The 19,872-nt window shown below is 39.0% G+C and overlaps 1 protein-coding gene across 1 annotated transcript in view; it reads right to left on the reverse strand.

The window, feature by feature from the left end:
* Positions 1-19,872, reverse strand: part of LOC136852501 (polycystin-1-like protein 2) — a 142,348-nt gene that overhangs the window by 74,017 nt on the left and 48,459 nt on the right. The window contains exons 13-16 of the mRNA XM_067127175.1: positions 11,704-11,849; positions 7,656-7,833; positions 4,993-5,176; positions 2,036-2,192 (exon numbers count right to left, since the gene is read on the reverse strand). Coding sequence (XP_066983276.1) covers positions 2,036-2,192; positions 4,993-5,176; positions 7,656-7,833; positions 11,704-11,849 — 665 coding nt within the window. The remainder of the gene's footprint in view (positions 1-2,035; positions 2,193-4,992; positions 5,177-7,655; positions 7,834-11,703; positions 11,850-19,872) is intronic.

A 19,872-nucleotide genomic window follows, 5' to 3' on the forward strand; every position in this document is an offset into this window, starting at 1 on the left:
TGGGCTGGAAAAGTTTATAGAACTACTGCATTCTAAAGATGACAATGATTCAGACTTCCTGTGTCTGTTAAGCCTGTTACCTATGATGAACACCTGTCGCCCATGACAACATTGACTTCAAGACTGGAATAATGAAGCTCTCTGGAGGAAGATGTTTAGAACTGCCAACTATGGTTACTGGACAGAGCAGGCCCATTAAAATGCAGCGTCACCATATGCATTTAAAAATATTTTGTTAATAATTTGAAAAGTGCATATGTCTTATAATCTGTCATGGTATTTTATGTTGAAAGCTTATATTATGTTAACTATGGATTTGGTGAGAGTATGGTAGCTGATTTTTTTTTATGCAGTTTGTACTTCTTGATATACTACAGCACTTATTTTTCCTTGATCATTCTACTGCTACTAACTTTGAGGTCCATTTAAATACTTGCCATGTAACGGCCAATAAAAATATTTCATATATAATATATTAAAATCTAATGATAATATCTGTTTTGAAGTGTGCAATGTAAACAAATATTTTGATGCAAAGCATAGCATACCTGTTGACTGCCAACAAAATCAGGACTCACACTGAATATGTACTTTATAAAATAATGACTGCTGGGGGCGGGGGATGGATGTCGTGAGCTACGACACAAGGTCGAACATTATAGGATTAGATATGTTATGTTACGTAATATTTTCAAGGGATGATGAGGTTGCTAGTTACTGTTCAGAGGTAAACCTGTAACTCAAAACTTTCACTATTCCGTAATTCCTCAGGTCCCAATGTGACCAAGTCACATGATACAACCAAAAAGAGTTGATTTTTCTCCATTATCTTTATTCATCCTACAGTAAGCTGCATACAAATTAGAAAAAATTCAGCTCAATATTTTCAAATTTATATAAATTTCTACTAATTGAGATATTTGACCACATGAAAATTTCTATACTGTATACCAACATTTACGCTGTAAAAGTTACAGCCATTTCAGAATATGACCAAAGCATTAATTAAAGAATACTGAAAACTGTCTCATATCCAAACACTTTCTATGTAAATTACTTCTTTCTACAAATTGGCAAAACAGTGTAAGAAAAAAAATATAGAACTGACAGTCAAATCAAAATGAAAAGACTGGCTATTAGAAATCGACCTCAAACACATGCCAAAAAATAAAAGAATGGGCTAGATGTCCTTAATGGACACCTTTACCTTATAGGTAAAGGTGTTTCGACAGCATATGTCTGAAGTGGTTCACTGGGTTGTAGAACCACCTACATGACAATTTTTAATTGCTGTTTCTAACATTTGGCAAGGTTCATTTTTATTGCATCATATTTTTGGGGGTTTTAGAATGTGTATCTAAATCCAGAGGGAGCTAAGAGATACTATGATAAAAATACAACTATACTTATAATTTGTCAGATGAAAAACAGCACATCACTTTCATCACCCCTAGTAGCATTTTGGGAAAGGATATTAAGTAGAATTTGAGTACTTGACCCGAAATGTTATAAGGCATATACAGTGCATCTTTTCTGAATTCGAGGGGTAGGTTTCTTAGGACTACTCAGTGATAATCAGTTATTTAATGTTGAAGTGGAACGACAACTTCTGCCCTTCCTTAACTACCGTCACCTTTGAATGCCGCACATTACAGGAAACATTTAAAAGTACCCATAATGACATAATGACACACTTCATGTTTACTTCACTGAGATGACAATAACTCGAGCGGTATTTCTGCAGGATGAGCATGAACATTTCGAATGAGATTGTAATTTATAGATGAAAAAAGCTACTCTGCATATGCCTCACATTTACAAAACAACTGTCATAAAAAAGCAGCAGGGATGCATGAAGGTTATTAAAATGATTTACATGAATTTAAAGTTTAAGGCTTCTTCTATGCACTCCTTAATTGTTATTTACGCTGAACTAAACTGAATTCTGCTTATCTTAAATGGAAGGATGCTAACTGAACTTATCAGATAAGCTGACATTTACTTCTACCATAAATTGTACAAAATTTATTCTTACCTGATAAAGACTGAAACTTTAGCTTCACTTGTCTCAAGAACAAGCTCTATGTTAACAGATGAGTATGGCTGACTGATATTCAGTGATGTGCAAACAAGTGGCCCATCTTCAGGGATTGACTGCGAGAGGATTTCATCGGGATTTACAAGCATGGGATCTATAAAACAATAAATAGCATTACAACAATTTTCCATGATTTTGCAAAAATGTAGTCAGTAGAACTGGCCAGTAATTGGCAGTAATCTTGTTAATTCTAAAACATATCAATTACTTGTGTTTTAAAAATCTTTTTGACTGTCATTTTTTCAAAGGCTGATTCCTTTTCAGTTAGTTAATACTAAACTTAATTCTGTATAAATGTATGAAGTACAATCAATACTTTTCTACAAATCCTTATTTCAGTACTTAAAATAAAAAACAGATTATGAAATTATGTACGAAGACATAAGTTCTTCTTAGATGATGAAGTGCAGAGGCAGTAGAGATTACTGGTACACTCAGAGTTGAGACTGTGGTTGTATAGGAATGTATTAAGGGTGTGTGAGGAAGGAGTGAAGAGGAACATGGTAAGAGGTAGAAGGCTGAGAGGGAGGCAGAGGATTACATAGATGGCACGATAAAGTGAAGGAGGATCTGTAAAAGACGGTTTAGTGGAGGAGGATGCCTTCAATAGAATTAGTTGGAGAAGATGCATCAAGGCACCAATCCTTTAACTTAGGGATAGCACTGGGGACGAAGAAGCTGGTGGAAAACAATCCCTTAGTGGAATCTAACCTAAAATTCTGCACTTTCCTACTGCAGTTCTCGACTTGTTTTCAACCAACACTATATGCTGTCACCTGGATATCCCTAAATGTTCACTTTTATTTGCTGTTTTGCAAATTTGTTGACTGCCATCAAAATCAGGTTGCCACATCACAGACTACTGTATTCATAAAATATGATTTTGTTCATAGATTTTTTGCAATGGTGTTATGATGCACCATTATAAGAAAACTTGTCATTACAGTAATAGCATTAAATTTGTGTGTGTGTGTGTGTGTGTGTGTGTGAGAGAGAGAGAGAGAGAGAGAGAGAGAGAGAGAGAGAGAGAGAGAGAGAGAGAGAGAGAGAGAGAGCGCACTTTGGAGCTTGTTACTGACTTGAAGGAAGGGAAGACTAAGGTCTAGAGAATACAAGACCTACTCGTCCATGACCCAAAATAAATCCTTTTCTGTGCAGTCTAAGTCATGACGTAAGCTCTTCCACAGGCTTTGGCAGCAGCCAAACCTCTTTGCCCCAGCGTAACTAAGGCAGCAATGATTTATAGGCCTAACAAAAATAATCAAAGGTTTCTCAAATGTAATCTCATTTACTAAACGATTTTAAACATTTATTAGTAATAATACAAAGGATCATGTAACACTTTTTTATTACCTAACGAAGTAAGTTATTTTCTTGAGTCGTTCTGTTTGTTTTTGGTGTATAACTGATCCATTCATAAGCTAACTTGAAATGCAAGAATGTATAGATAACTTCATATGCTTTCTAGACAGAAATTATTAATACAGAAATGTGATTGCTAGTCGTAATGTATTTTTATCAAGTAAAGAAAACTAACACATCTAGGCCTAAGAACAAAATCTTGACATTAACAAAAGTTTAACTGCATATGTGAATATGTGCAAATAAACCATTATTTCTGAAGCGGCTAACAAATATAACACAAACAACATTATTTTTTATGACAATCCAAATAATCCTATAGTAATAAATATAAAATACAAATTTTCAAGTTGATTTCGCTGTCTCTATTCACTGTAGACCTATGTTGCAGGTGGTTCATGTTGCTGCCACTCAAGTGGTCATGTCATACAGGCCCCGCCCATCCGTTGATATCAGTGGATGTGTTTTAGCTACAGTAATACTTTCATATTTATTTATTTATATTTTTTCGGTGTCGAGGGGTAAAAATAATCAAATAGGACTATTTCAAACTTTATGATTCCAATTACTGTAAAGCCAATATCATAATGTTATGAAATATTATTATAATTTTTCTTATCATTTTAATAACTGAGCCTTGGCAATCAGGGAACGAAAGTTCTGAGAAAATGTTTCATCACTGTTTTTCCAAAATTTTGTTATAAACGATATGTTCTTACAGTTTTGATATACTGTGTAGGACACGTTTCACTCTTATGACACATACCATGGCCTTATTTTAAGAGATAAATGTGTTTTCTCATTCAAACAAGAAATAAATATGTAGCATGTTAGTTGCCAGTTAGTGAATTTTGAATTAAATCCTGCACTGGGTACGACTATGCATCTGTAGAGTATTAATTGACCTTATCTAGATTCTGATCCTATCTGGCAGGGCCTTGGCTTTATCATTGTGGATAATCAAAGGACGACTTGTACGGGAAAAATGTAAATGAGTTAAAATGAAGGAATTTTCTCAAAGATAATCTTCTGAGAATGTGCTGGGAAATGATGATGCAGTGAAGCATACACAAATGAACAGATGCCAGATGGTGTGTGAGTATATACACAGTATATCCTGCCCACGCTTGAGCAGTACAACCAGCTGCTGCCACTTTCTTTAATATACTATAGGAATACGGAAAGTGTCTATGGCAATTTCATGACCACGAACGATTTGTAAAAAAAATATGTCTAACAAAATATGTCTGTTAAACAAACTTGATTTTTGTTTATTTTAGTAACTTAATCATTCAGCTACTATACATATAGCATAGTGTAAAATTTGCACTAATGCTAATGTCAAGATCACCATAAAATTCATTTTAACTTCAAAATTAGATATGGTTAAATGAACTGCGATTACAAATTACTTTCAAAATCAAATACTGTAGTGTTCAACGGAAGTACTTATTTTATGAAACAACAAAATTACTGCCTCTTAAATGCTTCCACTATTTTTTAAGGAATACTTTCCACATTACACAACTTACCGAGCAACTGTGTTTGGGATTTTTTTCTTGATCCACGAGGAATATAAATAATTATTTCGCTCCCAGGCTCCAAATCCTCCACTGGAATCATTCTCACATCTACTGCTGATATTCTCTCTAGTAAACTCAGCTGCATTGTCTTGGTGGTTCGATCTAACTTATCCTTTGCACCTTTTCCAAAAGACTGCGAAAAAGCAATTAAAGTAACTACTTATTTAATTTCATCCCAAAACATTTTGTCAAAAGATAAACAAGTGTGTGCAGTACAATATTTGATACATGTAACTTATATAAGGTGAACATTAAGATATGTTTCAAGTTATTGAAATGTACAGCTATTCATGAACCTTATTATTTCAGCACTGGTTGCATATTACACTTCATCTCTTTAAGGCACCATAGCAATATAGCCTGCTGTATAATACTTAACAGCATCTTGCCATTAAGAAGTCACCAAAAAGAATACAGGCGGTCACCGGTTTACGACGGGGGTTCCGTTCTTGCGCCGCGTCGTAACCCGAAAATCGTCGTAAGCCAGAAAATCGTCGAAAATCGTCAAAAATCATAAGAAAACCTTACTTATAATGCTCTGGGTGCATTGAAAACGACGTAAACTGCATTATTATTGAGTTTTACATTAAAAAAACCTTCAAATTATGATTATTCTGCCGTTTTGGGGCCATATTTCTTCCGTCGGATCAGCGTGACGACGCGTCGTAACCCCGAACATGCGTCGTAAGCCGGAAATAATTTCTGATGAATATATTTGAAAAGCGTCGTAACCTCGGAACGTCGTAAGCCGGAACCGTCGTAAACCGGGGACTGCCTGTACATTATTACTACTGACCTGGTATAACTATTAACAAGAGGTAATTATTTATGTTAAGCAAGAAATTAATATCAGGTAAACTTACCAATGGACAAACTAAGATGAACCATGAATATTTACTGTTTGAATATATATTAACAAAAAGGAAATATATGTTACTATTATGTATAAACACCAAATTTGCTTAAATTGTTTTTATAGACCTAGAACATTCCATAATATTAGGGGTATGGGAGAAAAAATTATATTTGTTCTGCTCTTCATAGCTGCCCTAGACCATTTTACGGTCATTGTAACCCAAAAGTTTTTCATTGAATTGAATTCTAGTACTGACTAATATAATTCTGAGGTAAATTCCCAAATCTCTTGGACAGCAAACTATAAAAGTAGTCCTTATTTAACAATTCTCTCCATGTATTGTTCCAAAGCCTTAGAATCAAAAGACATTACTTTGCTAGCCTTTTCTGTCATATGTTTATTCATAAGATGCTCTCCAACATTTGCGATATATACAGATTACAACGAAACATTCGTTAATTCATCAACAATAGACATCAGAACAATAATATAATTAACTTATCTGTAATCAAATAATATATTCTTTAAATAAAAAAACAAGATGGCAAAAGACAGTGTTCTGCCAAAGTGCTTCATCTCTACAGCACAGTACTGGCTCTATGGTTCTAGCACACACAACTGCCATGGGTGCTGCATCCAACCCTGTAGTTTAGGAGTGCATCTTGATTAATTTGGATCTATGTAATATCCTGCCAAAACTAGAGTTCTCCAAAACTTATGCAAATGGCTAAAAATATTTTAGAGATGGAATGGCGGTACCTTCAATTCTTTAAAAATTCTACATTCTTTTCATACACCAGATCTTGACAATTCATCATAATTGTTTTTAAGACAGATGTAAGAAGCACTGTTGGTACTGAATAACCTGATGTTGTTACCTAATACTTTTATTTCTCTAAACTGTCGATATTCCAAATCAGAGTATTTAAAACCAAAAAAGAAATGGATTTCTTTATTTAAAACATAAATTATCAATGTAAAGTTTACTTACTGTGTATTATTTCATTACCTAACAGTAATACTTTAAATATTTACAGGCTGTTGGCATAATTAACATACAGTAGTTTTCACTGTCTCTCATATCAAGCCATTATGTGGTTGTTTTTATGTGTAAGACCAGACATGAAGCCTGGGATGGATAGGCCAGTTGCCTTGACGCTTACAATAAAAAAAATTCATTCAAGTAAACAGGAATGATATTGAGGAATACAAACATGTGTGGAAATATGCATGTGCACAGGTATATATGTATCTTTTTGTGTGATTCATCTGATGTTAGTGCTCAATGTTGCTTCAAGGCATTCGAGGAACATCAAACTTGTGGACATAAAAGCTTTGTGTTCCAAAAAGGATTCACCTCCATACATTACAAAATTATTATGCAAAAATTTTTTCAAACAGTTACCACACATATTGTAACTCATATTTCAAAGAAAAATCCCCCAAATATGAAGTTAATTAGATGGTACAATTTTTATTATGAGAAAAAATATAGTTTAAAATGTTCCGTTTCTATATTCCGAAATCATGCTCTGAGGATTATTTTGTTGACAGGAGTTCATATGTTCTCATCCCTACTAACATGGCACTGATTCATTTCAGTTTGCCGGTTAGCCTGTTATAAACGGAAATCATTGGAAGGGGGTATCAGCAGCACTCGCCTCGAAAAAAAAAGCAATTAAGAGGACAAGATATTAACGTGGTTTGGAATTAACATTAATAATCTATTCAATACTATTGGCCAGGGTTCTCTTACCTGTAAAATTGTAGGCCATGCAACTGCTTGGATGCCCACAGTAAAATTGCCAGATTCTGTAGAGGAACAATTTCCTGGAGATATCTTTTCTTCTTTCAGTATATCACATATGTCAGGAAATTTGTACAATCCTCCACCTTGCCACAACTCATATCCAAAAAGGTCTGTCGCTTTCATCCTAGATAACAGGAAAATAAAACCATGTCAAAATTGTTCTCTTACCGTTTTGAAAGCAAAAGGGTACTAACAATGAAAATAACTGTATAAAATATCTAATAAAAACATTAACCTGCTGGGACTGACTCACCAATATCTTATACATCACCATTTGTTGCAGAAAATTCTATAAATTATGAAATGGTTCTTAGAGCCATTTAAATTAAGTACTGAAAGTGTTTTGGCATGTTCCATTCCAGTACAAAATAGATCATAAGTGCAAAAACATATACAGTAAATGCAGCCTTCAAAACATATTTCAACCCATGAAAGGACATACACATACACTGACAATAACGCTATCTTCATTTAAAACAAAATAAAAATAGAAGTGCCTTACCTAAAATTTCAGTCAGTGAATTATCTTACGTGGAACTCATGGAGGTGAATTACAGTAAAAGTTAGCGTTATTTAATATGTGGAACAGTCATTTTTCAAAGAAGCAATAAAATATTTATACAAGCTATTTGATGCCAACTAACACATGATAAGATAAATAGGCTCCCCTGTGTGACGCAAAACTTTTAGGTTTCATTCCCGGCAAAATGCACATTTACACTGCAGACCTGAAAATTTTTTAATTGTCCTGTTAATTTTCTCTATTATACTATATATCATATTTTCAGGCATGAACGATATTTTAATTTGCGAGTGACTCAATATATGTCTAAAAAGTTTTTTTAACTGATAATATTCAAAATAAATTCAAATTACTTTTTGTGATACTACAGGTAAAACCATTTTTGTACATCATCAAAGCATGACACACTCATTTATCCGACGTCATTGGGACTTGAGGAGTCCTTGATACGTGAAAATTCCAAGTTACAGAGGAATTACCTCCTTGCAGTACCTAACTATCATCCCTTTAAAGTACCTTGTACCATATATAACCTTAATATTTGATTTAGTGTAATATTTGACAAGAACTCCCCCAACCACCAAAAAAAAAAAAAATCATCATCAAATCATATACGCCAAATTCAGTTAGTCCTTATTTTCTTGGCAATCAACAGTTACGATACGCTATGCTATGCACTAGAGCACATGGCTACATATCATGCATCAAAGTAAGTATTACACAAGCTTTTAACATATCAAATACATTTATAGGCTATTACTTGAAATATACTCATATGCACTTACAAAACAATAACAAAAGAAATACAAAATATTCTGTATTGATAACCAAGGAAGAAATGAGAATTTTATTACCCTGGACAAAATTATTTAAAACCTCTCCAAAGTATTAGGTAATATAATATAAGCTTTTAACATTACATACTGTGATATGTTATATGAAAATAAATGCACTTCTAAAGTTACAGTATTAGCAAAAGCAGACGGAAATAAAATGCAAGTTAATGAATGAGCAATAAATGTGAAAGAAATGCATATTTTGTTACCAGCACACGAATTACATCAAAACAAGGCTACAATTATAGTGATGGCTAATATATAAGCTTTTAACATATAAGATGTTATGATATGGTATAGCATGTCATGCAAGCACTTTAAAATAAATAACAAAACAGAAATTAATGGTTGTAAGGGGGAATATAACGACAAAGAATCTTATTATCAATATACAATATACAGTACAGACTTCTTACGGATACTTTTAGGTTAATAATACTGTAAGAGTTCCATTTTCAGTAGACTAGAAACATAAAAAAAGAGCCTATTTAGAAACATTTACAGGTAGAGTACTGTTAAGCTTAACATCAGCAACCACCATCAAGAGTACCATTTGTAAAGAATGCAATACTATGAAAAAAAGGTATTGTGAAATATGCCATAACTTATTCAAAATTTAGAGAAAAAGAAAACTCAGAAATACTTTGCCTATACTGGTTTTTGAATATATATATATCAACAACCATCAACAAGAGAGGATATAGCCATTGTTTTTTTTAATTTCCCATCATTCTTTCTTTCATCAGCTGATTTTCCCTCCCAAAACCCCACTCTCAAGAATCTGCACAGCTAGTTGTACGGTACATAAATATCTAAAAAATGGTTTTGCAAATCTCAAATAAAAAATATTACAAAAAGTTACATATGACGAAAAACAACTACAGTACCTACAAATTTCAGTGTTAATTAGTTTAGTTGGTCACTTCTGCAAAAGTGCAAATATCTGTGATGCCATAGCTTGTCATTGGATATCGTATTTTAGAAGAATTTTTTAATAATAAGCAGACATGCTTGACCTAAGCAAACTAAAGCTGTCGTTTTCTTTTCTTTGGAATTGGTTGCCTTGTACATGGAAAAAGCATTAATTGAACATATAATATACGAGCAGAAGGGAAACACTGATCAAATTTTGTCCCACTTGCAAACTGGAGATAAGGATTTTGGGAAGGCCATGGGATACTATGAAGTCTCAATGTTCATAGGAATTCTACCCCCAGGCATCCTTTGGGAGATGCCTCTCACAGACTGATGCATCCCACCTGTCAGGAATTATTACTGTAGGAATCATAAGCTAACCAGAACTAGAACAATGCTTGTTTGACTACCTCTTGATTTAGGTAAATGGATATGTTCCTTAGCTATTCTATGCCACGGAGTCATTAGGGCATTGTCCAAAACCATTTTCCAGATAGGCTGTAAGTTATGAAGTTGGTGGAGTTGTCCACTGTTGGGGCATACTTAATGGCTATCCAGTGCCTTTCCATTATTCGTCCCACTTCCACAAGGTAATGACAAGCACCTTACTTTCATCTGTATTAACCAAGTGGAGAGATACCAAGGCATTGCTTCACAAGTGGCACTCTTTTGATGTGGCTGTCAGACATAATGCTTAGCTGTGCACAGAGCCAAGCTAGCTAATAACTTTTGATATAGTACTCTCTGTGCTGAACTAAATGCTACCCTTTTCTCACTGGTACAGAGATGGCCTTCTTTGCCTGCACTTATTGGACAAGCATCCTTCAGGGAGGCATCCAAAAATGGGTTTGGCACCCCTTGTTTGGCACCCCTTGTTCAGCAGCCCCCATTCTGTTTCACTCTCTACATTCAAAGGTTTGATCCAATAGCACTGCAAGGACTGAATGGTCAAGGAAGACAAAAGGTCAATGGAGTCAAAAGATGAGAAGTAACTTCAAAGGAAAAGATGAAAAGATTGACTAATTTGGTTTGGAAATAAATTTTCTAGTGTCAAACAACACAGATCATTGATGCCCGAAAATAAGGCTCATAATTCAAAATTTTTAGGAAATCTTTTACAAGCGTACATTCACTCATAACACCACCTCATGTAGTGACACTTCATAAAAGATATAAAATGGAATTATAAAGAAAATCTAAGAAAGTGATACGAAGAAAATTAATAAAAACACAAAGCCAAGTTCTAAATACAGTACTGTATACAAAAAAACTTGTACTCTGCTATCATAAAAACGTTATCTTTTGTGAAGGAGTCTAACTCACTTTATAAACTTGAAAAAACCACTAGAGTGAAATCTCACATTCTCTCCAAGCATAATGGAGATAAGGCAATAAGCCCAGTATCTCAATACTGAAGGGAAATTTCTTCTGAAATCTCCACAATAGGGACATTCAACTAGTTAGTGACATACAGTCATGGAGACCAAACAATCATTGTAAAATGGCTTGAAGTGCCTAGCCATCAGAAACACATGAGCTATATATGTGTTCAGTTCTGTGATGGTATGAGGTACTCTCCGAACTTCATGACACAAAGCACTTTCAGGAAGGGTCCCTAATTTGGCAAGGTTAGTATTAACTTCTAATATGAATTACTGGTTATATTGCTCCTTGAACTCCTATGGTTATTTCCAAGAGTTAAAGTAATCCTCATACTCACATTACAAGAGTCATAGATAGTCCATCTTCGGTGTTAACTGTTACAGGGGCTTCACCAGGAAAAACAATAGAAAGAAGCTTTTTCTGCATTAATTTAACTGTGTCCAGCATATTTTGCACATGTGCTCTTGCTTTCTCTTCTTGAACCTGAAATTAATGGTATAACTCATTATTCACACTCATTTAAGGGCTACATTTAGTGATATAAATAATAATATAATAATAATAATAATAATAATAACAATTTTTTTATTATTATTACTATTATTATTATCACTTATAGATTTACAATATACCTGGGTAGAGTATATACAAATAACTATAATGCACATTCACAAATGTTTGGGAAATAATTCATATTTATAGAATTACTGTATTAAAATTTAACTATTATGACAATTAGCTTTACTACAAAAGCATGAGAGTGTTTTCCCATTTTTTGCATACCAGCAAAAACCAAATGGGATGAATTATTACATTACTACTGACTGAGGATTAATAAGAAAATGTAGGAGGATTTAGAGATGGTGGGCTTAAGGTCTGGAGTACTTGGCTCACTAGTAAGACATTGATATACAAAGAAAATAAACTTTTGGATGTTACTTTCATCTATAAATTTGGAGTGATTAAAATCACCGACATTATTAATACTGCAATATAATTACATCAAACCTCATGTCTTACTGACCATAACTGACATTCAAATTCTGAAATATGTTATTTCTTAAATACAATTCTTCTTCTATTCAAACATCACTTTTACATAGCCCATCTTTACACCTGTGAACACAAACACTACATAAAAAAAGAACTTTGCATAGATAAAAAAAGAATACAGTAATAAAAAACTTTGCATAGATAATGAGTTAAAAAAATTAATTTTGCTTTTAATAATTTAATTTTATTTCCATACACAACCATTAATAGGGTCAATGCAAGCATCTGTAAATAAGATATGGATAGAACCCAACAGAGTAATGAGTACTGGTAGCTAGAAGATTGTGCTCATAAAATATTTCATTACAAGGAATAGTTCCCTTTGTCCCCACTCAAAAAAGTTAAATCTTGGCCTGCCATTACAGAAGATCCTAAAGAAAAACATCTAAAAATACATTTAATTTGTACCTAAACAGGATAAAATTTTTTATTTGTTTAAAAGCACAATATTTGAAATGCAGCTTAGATGATGAGTTATACACAGTATGATGGGGATACGGCATGTCCTGACAATCTTCATCGGTTGGCTTGATGGAAATTCATAAAAATGATATTTTTATGATAAAATAAAGTTTGTTCATACTTACCTGGCAGATATATATATAGCTGTATTCTCCGAAAGGGACCGACAGAAATTCAAAAACTTACGGCACACGCAGATGGGCCAGGTGGTTAGTACCCATTCCCGCCGCTGGGAGGCGGGTATCAGGAACCATTCCCATTTTCTATTCAGATTTTCTAGAAACTAGAACTACTGTCTCCTGAGGAGGAGGGCGGGTACTATGATTATATATATCTGCCAGGTAAGTATGAACAAACTTTATTTTATCATAAAATATCATTTTTGTTCATGACACTTACCTGACAGATATATATATAGCTGAATCCCACCATTGGAGGTGGGAAGAGACAGAATAGGATTTAGGAAACAAAACTATGTAGGCGATTGACGCCTTGGTTCCTTACCTGTTAGCATTGCTGACTTCGTGATTACTGTCACCCAAGCCTGCTTCTGCTTTACTAGAAAACTCCAGCGAGGTAGAGACCTATAGAGCTGGTGGAATCTAGATGATCTGTCAACGGGGGCGAGACCACAATGTGACTAGACCATATGACCTTACTATGAGGGTAAGCGACAAACTAACAACCACCTGACCAAGCCTAGTTACGTTAAAAAGATTAACATAAACTAAGGACTGGGGCGACCACCACTGGTGGAGACCCAACGACCATAAAAACAACACAAAAATATTAAAAACACACCAAAACAAAACTAAAGGAGAGGATGAGAGTCGCTTTCTGTTCCCAAGATCGTATTTGCGAAACGTAAGGCCCCAGCGCACAGCAATTCTCATAGGACGTCTTCACTTCTGTGAGATAATGAGAAGCAAAGACCGAATTGCTTCGCCAAAAGTGGCACCCAGAATGTCATTGAGAGACTGGTTTTTCTGGAAGGCCACTGAGGTAGCAATGGCTCTCACTTCGTGAGCCTTAACCTTCAAAGTTCTCAAGTCTTCGCCTAGCACACTGGAATGGGCGTCTATGATGGTGCTTCAGAGAAAGAACGCCAGGCATTTTTCGAGAGAGGTAACTCAGGCCTCTTAACGGAGCACCAGAGATTGCTAGAAGGACCCTCTACAATTCTGGGTCCTCTGCAAATAAAATTTTAGAGCCCTGACAGGACATAGGGTTCTCTCAGGTTCTTGTCCAGTGATGTCCGTCAAGCCCCACTGATCTCAAAGGACCTGGGCCAAGGGGTAGACGGGTTCTCATTCTTAGCAAGAAAAAATAGGGCTCAGAGAACAGACAGCATCAGGGCCTCTGAAACCTATAATCTTGCTGAACGCTTGAAGTTCACTAACTCTCTTCTCGTCGCCAGAGCAGTTAGGAAAATAGCTTTGTTACATCTCTGAAGGAAGCAGAATTTAAAGGTTCAAACCTCTTCGACATCAGGAATTTTAGAACTATATCTAAATTCCATGAAGGTAACTTAGGGAGGCTACCTTAGACGTCTCAAAAGACCTAAGAAGATCATGAAGGTCTTTATTGTCCGATAAGTTCAGGCCTCTATGCCTGAAGACCGTTGACAGCATACTCCTATAGCCTTTGATGGTCGGGACTGCCAGGTTCAAATCCTTTCTCAGATATAAAAGGAAGTCTGCTATCTGGGAAAGAGAGGTCGGGTGGAGGAAATTCCCTTAAGTTTACACCACCTCCTGAAAATGATCCACTTGGACTGGTACACTGCACTGGAAGAGGCTCTCCTGGCGTTAGCGATCGCCTTAGCCACTGGTCTAGAAACCTCTCGCCTGAGCAACTTCGATAGTCTGTATGCAGTTAGACTCAGAGCGGGAAGGTTTTTGTGGTACCTCTCGAAGTGGGGTTGTTTGAGAAGATCTGTTCTCAAAGGAAGCGTTCTTGGATAGTCTACCACGAGAGACATGACCTCTGGGAACCATTCTGCTGAAGGCCAAAAAGGAGCGATTAAAGTCATTCTCATCCCTTCTGAGGTTACAAACTTTCTGACGACTTCCCCAGAATCTTGAATGGGGAAAGGCGTACAGATCTAGACCTTTCCAGTCCCAGAGAAAGGCGTCTATTGCAAGGGCTCCTGGGTCGAGAACAGGAGAGCAGCAAAGGCAGCCTTGTGGTCCTTGAAGTCGCGAAAAACGTCCACTAGGGGACGTCCCCAAAGTTTCCAAAGATCCTGACACACTTCTGCGTTCAGAGTCCATTCTGTAGGCAGCAGCTGATGTTGTCGACTGAGAAGGTCGGCACGAACATTCTCGACCCCTGCAACAAAACGAGTGAGAAGCGCCACCTGGTGAGAATGTGCCCAAAGCAGGATCTCCTTGGCGATCAGGAACAGGGACCGGGAATGAGTACCTCCCTGTTTCTTGAGGTACGCCAGGGCTGCGGTGTTGTCGGAGTTGACTTGAATCACCCGACCTGCAACTTGATCCTGGAAGAACTGAAGAGCCAGAAAAATCGCTTTCAGTTCTTTGAGATTTATGTGCCAGGACACCTGTTCCCCTTCCCAGGTGCCTGACACTTCCTCCCCCCTAGTGTTGCTCCCATCCCGACATGGACGCGTCGGAAAACAACACTAGGTCGGGGGCTCTGAAGATAGAGAGAGACCCTCCTGCCAACTTTACAGGATCGAGCCACCACCGAAGATGGTCCTGACGGAGAGAGAGATCCTGAGAGACTCGTCTAAGTCCTCCTTGTTCTTCCAGTTGTCTGCAAGAAAGAACTGTAGGGGTCTGAGATGCAACCTCCCCAGGGAAACAAACTTCTCCAGTGATGAAATGGTCCCCAGCAGACTCATCCATTCCTCACTGAGCATGTTTCTTTCCCCAGGAAGGCTGAAACTTTTACTAAGCAGTGCTGCTGACGGTCCTGGGATGGAAAGGCTCGAAAACCCGCTGAATCCATCCGAATCCCAGATAAAGAATGGACTGAGAGGGGATCAGATGAGACTTCTCTAAATTCACAAGAAGTCCCAGGGACTTCGTCAGTTCCAAAGTCGAATGCAAGTCCTCCAGACACCTTTGTTTCGACGTGGCTCTGATGAGCCAGTCGTCTAGATAGAGCGACATATCCTTACTCCGCAAGATGAAGCCACCGGCAACGTTCCTCATCAGGACTGTGAAAACCATAGGAGCTGTACTCAGACCGAAACAGAGAGCTCTGAATTGGTACACTCTTCCCTTCAGGACAAACCTCAAAAACTTTCTCGATTGAGGATGAATGGGGACATGAAATACGCTGTCCTGAAGGTCGAGAGAGACCATCCAATCGCCTGGTCGCAGTGCATTGATAACCGACTGAGGCGTCTCCATTTTGAACTTCTCCTGACGACAAAGTTGTTCAGTCTGCTGACGTCCAGGACTGGTCTCCACCCCCTGACTGTTTTGGAACCAGGAAGAGACGGTTGTAAAACCTGAGACTCCAGATCCAGGACTCGCTCTATTGCTCTCTCTGAATCATATCTTCCAGCAGATCTAAAAGGATCTGTTGCTTTTCCGGTCGGTAAGAAGGCGACAGATCTCTGGGAGTAGAGGACAGGGGTTTTCGAGAACGGGATCCTGTAACCTTTTTTGATCACATTGAGGGACCAGGAATCCGCCCTCTTACCTTCCAGGCTTCCGAAAACAGGAGAAGCCTGGCTCTTACTGGTGTCTGGAGGTGAGAAAATCACTTCTTGCCCCTTTGGGAAGAAGGGGCCTGCCTGGAGAGACCTCTTCCTCGCGAAAAAGGTCTAGAGGAGAAGATCTCCCACGAAAGGGCTTCTGTCTCTTCGGGGAAGTCCTTGCAGAAGACGTAGAAGGGACACTAGGACGCCTGGAAGATTGAGCAAGGAGATCCTGAGTAGCCTTCTCCTTAAGGCTGGAGGCGAGATCCTTGACAAGCGGCTGGGGGAAGAGATGGCTAGAAAGAGGGGCAAAAGTAACTCAGCCCTCTGAACAGGAGAAACTGACTTGGCAGCGAAAATTGCAGTACAAAGCCCTCTTCTTTAGGAGGGTTGTACCAAAATGAGAAGCCAGTTCATCAGCGCCATCCCTGACGGCCTTGTCCATGCACGACAGTACACTGGACAGCTCCCCAGAGAAATAGAGTCCGGACTACGAGTCCTAAGTCCAAGGCCCCAAGCACCAGTCCAGAAAGTTAAAAACCTCCATCGACTTGAAGAGGCCTTTCAGATGGTGGTCGGTTTCAGAAAGAGTCCAAGACACCTTAGCTGAAGAAAGAAGAGACCTCCTTGACGCATCCACGAGGCTCGCAAAATCACCTTGAGAGGAAGAAGGAACTCTAGAGCCAATTTCCTCTCCTGTCTCATACCACATACCCGCTTTCCCTGCACAATCTAGACGGGGGAGAGCGAAGGAAGATTTCCCTTGAGACTTCCTATCTTCCATCCATGCATTGACCCTCTTGAGAGCTTTTTTTGTAGCCAACGAAGTCTTCATTTGTAGGAAGTCGGGCGATTTCCTCACCTTCAAGAAGCTAACTGGGAAGGAGGGGAAAGCGGAGCAGAAGGCTGAAACTTATCAGGAAAAGCTCCTTAAGCATACTAGCCAAAATCCTGTAATCGGAGAAAGACGAAAGAGGGGCTCTTGTTCAGCAGAGTCCGACTCCTGAGACAAATCCGCCTCTTCGACAGGAGCGACAGGAGAGTCTTCCGGGGCTAGAGAGAAACAAAGACCTTTGGGTCCAATACGTCCCAGAGACCTCTTCTCGTGGGAAGAAGCAGCAGAAAATTCAGGAACAACTCGTACAGGAGCGTCCTGCCGAGCGTCCTGATGAGCGTCCTGAGGAGCGCCCTGACGAAGGCCCTGATGAGCGTCCTGACGGCGTCCTGCTTCGAAAGCAGCCGAGCGTCCTGAAGAGCGTCCTGTCTTACAAGCTGCCGAGCGTCCTGACGAGAGTCCCGACGAGCGAGCCGCCGGAGCTTCTTGACGAGTCCTGGAGAGCATCATGCAGGGATCGGGAAAACGAGAGCGCCCTGGTGGGCGCCCTGCCAACGTCAAAACGAGCGAAAGCAGGAGGAGAGGCAAGAAGAGCGTCTTGGCGCGAACTCTTACTAGCAGCAAGCCGAGCTGCAAGAGGAGCGCCCTGATCAACCAGCGAGTCACGACGGGGCAAGGAGAGCTGATGATCCGCAGAACGATGAGGGTGACTACGAGAAGCCGCAGGGGAGAGAGACAAACGAAGAGAAGGAGAGGGAGACCTCTTAGATCTTTTAACTGGCAGCGACAAATCCTTGAAGGCGCCCACGAGGCAGGTTGCTTCTCCTTAGCAGCGAAGGAAGCTAACTGCCGCTGCATATCTAGGATAAGACGCTTAGAAGGAGAGAAGCCCTCTCAGGAGAAGGGCTGCTCTTATGAGAAGAAGAGGGGGAAGGAGACGTCCTCCTCCTTCTACCAAGAGCGACAGGGGCTCTCTTCTTGGTGCGGCTGGGACGTTCAGCAACATCCTCCTCCGAAGAAATCCTGGTCCTCTTCTGCGGCGGCAAAATCTCGCAGCCAGTCGGGAGAAGAGTCCAAGGCACGAGAAAGAGGAGAAGAAGCGTCCTCTTCAACGCGGCTCCTCTTGAAAGGACGAGTCCAACCGAGAACGTGACCCCTTAAGTGGAGAGGACGCCTCGGAGGACGAAAAACAATCCTTAAGGATCCGTGCGCGAGCACGATCCTTGGCAGCCTGGGAGAGCGTCAACAAGGCCTGCCGAAGGGACGCCAGATCGGTGGGGTCCCCGTAACCCTCTTGCGGCTTTCGACATGCCCATTCCTAAGTCCTGGGAGTTCGGCAGAGGTCTAGACCTAGAGGCATTATAGGGCCGATCTGACGCCCCTCCACAACACTGGGGGATCACTACACTTCACTGCACTTTCGATCGCCAACACCTTAGACTCCAAGGTACGAATGGAGTTCAAAATCTGCGCAAGGGCATTACCTTCCGCAGACGCAATCACAGGGTTAGAAGGCGACTCTACAGGAAAGGAGAAGCATTAGTAGGGTTAACAGGAGATAAATTAATACCCTGACTCCCACCTACCGACACACTCCTGGAGGAAGACCTCCTACACGATCACGCCTAGCTTGCGAACGTAAGAATCGTACGCCTTCCAATCAGAATCAGGCAACGATTCACACTCCTTGCAGCGATCATCCAACATACAGACATGCCCTCTACATCTCATGCATACTGTGTGAGGGTCTCACCAAGCTTTCGGGTAGCCTCACCTTACACTCCTGAACAACACACACCTGAAACTAGCAGAACTAGATCCAGACATCTCGTTCAAGGAAAAGCCAAAACCAAAATCAAAACAGTCCAAAGAAGCGTATGCCTATCCACAAAGCCAAAGTCCAAATACCAAAAGACAATCAGAATACTTAGTGGAAAAAGTTTACGAAATCCAACGGCGGAGGTATTGGCAACAGGTGTTGACAATACCGGCGACAGAGAAAATCTGAATAGAAAATGGGAATGGTTCCTGATACCCGCCTCCCAGCGGCGGGAATGGGTACTAACCACCTGGCCCATCTGCGTGTGCCGTAAGTTTTTGAATTTCTGTCGGTCCCTTTCGGAGAATACAGCTATATATATATCTGTCAGGTAAGTGTCATGAACAAATAACCATTCTAATTCTTGGATTTCACACTTCTTCTTTTTTCAGCTGTAGTAAAGTGCAGGTAGGTGACAATGAGAAGGGAAGAGCATTGTATTTACATACAATGTATTAACATCCAATAAAAATGGAAATACAGGAAAATTAATAAGGAATATAACTGATTATGTATTAGTCTGGACACTGCAGCAGTCTTAAAGAAAGATTGATTTCCTCCATCCATTGTGTAATTAGGGTCCTCCATGAATGGTCAATATGAAGATGGCATATTGCATGTCCATATTTCCTTGGCATGATACCATATTACCCAGGGTGTTATT

Source organism: Macrobrachium rosenbergii, chromosome 25 (genome assembly GCF_040412425.1).
Source record: "Macrobrachium rosenbergii isolate ZJJX-2024 chromosome 25, ASM4041242v1, whole genome shotgun sequence".
NCBI lineage: Eukaryota > Metazoa > Arthropoda > Malacostraca > Decapoda > Palaemonidae > Macrobrachium > Macrobrachium rosenbergii.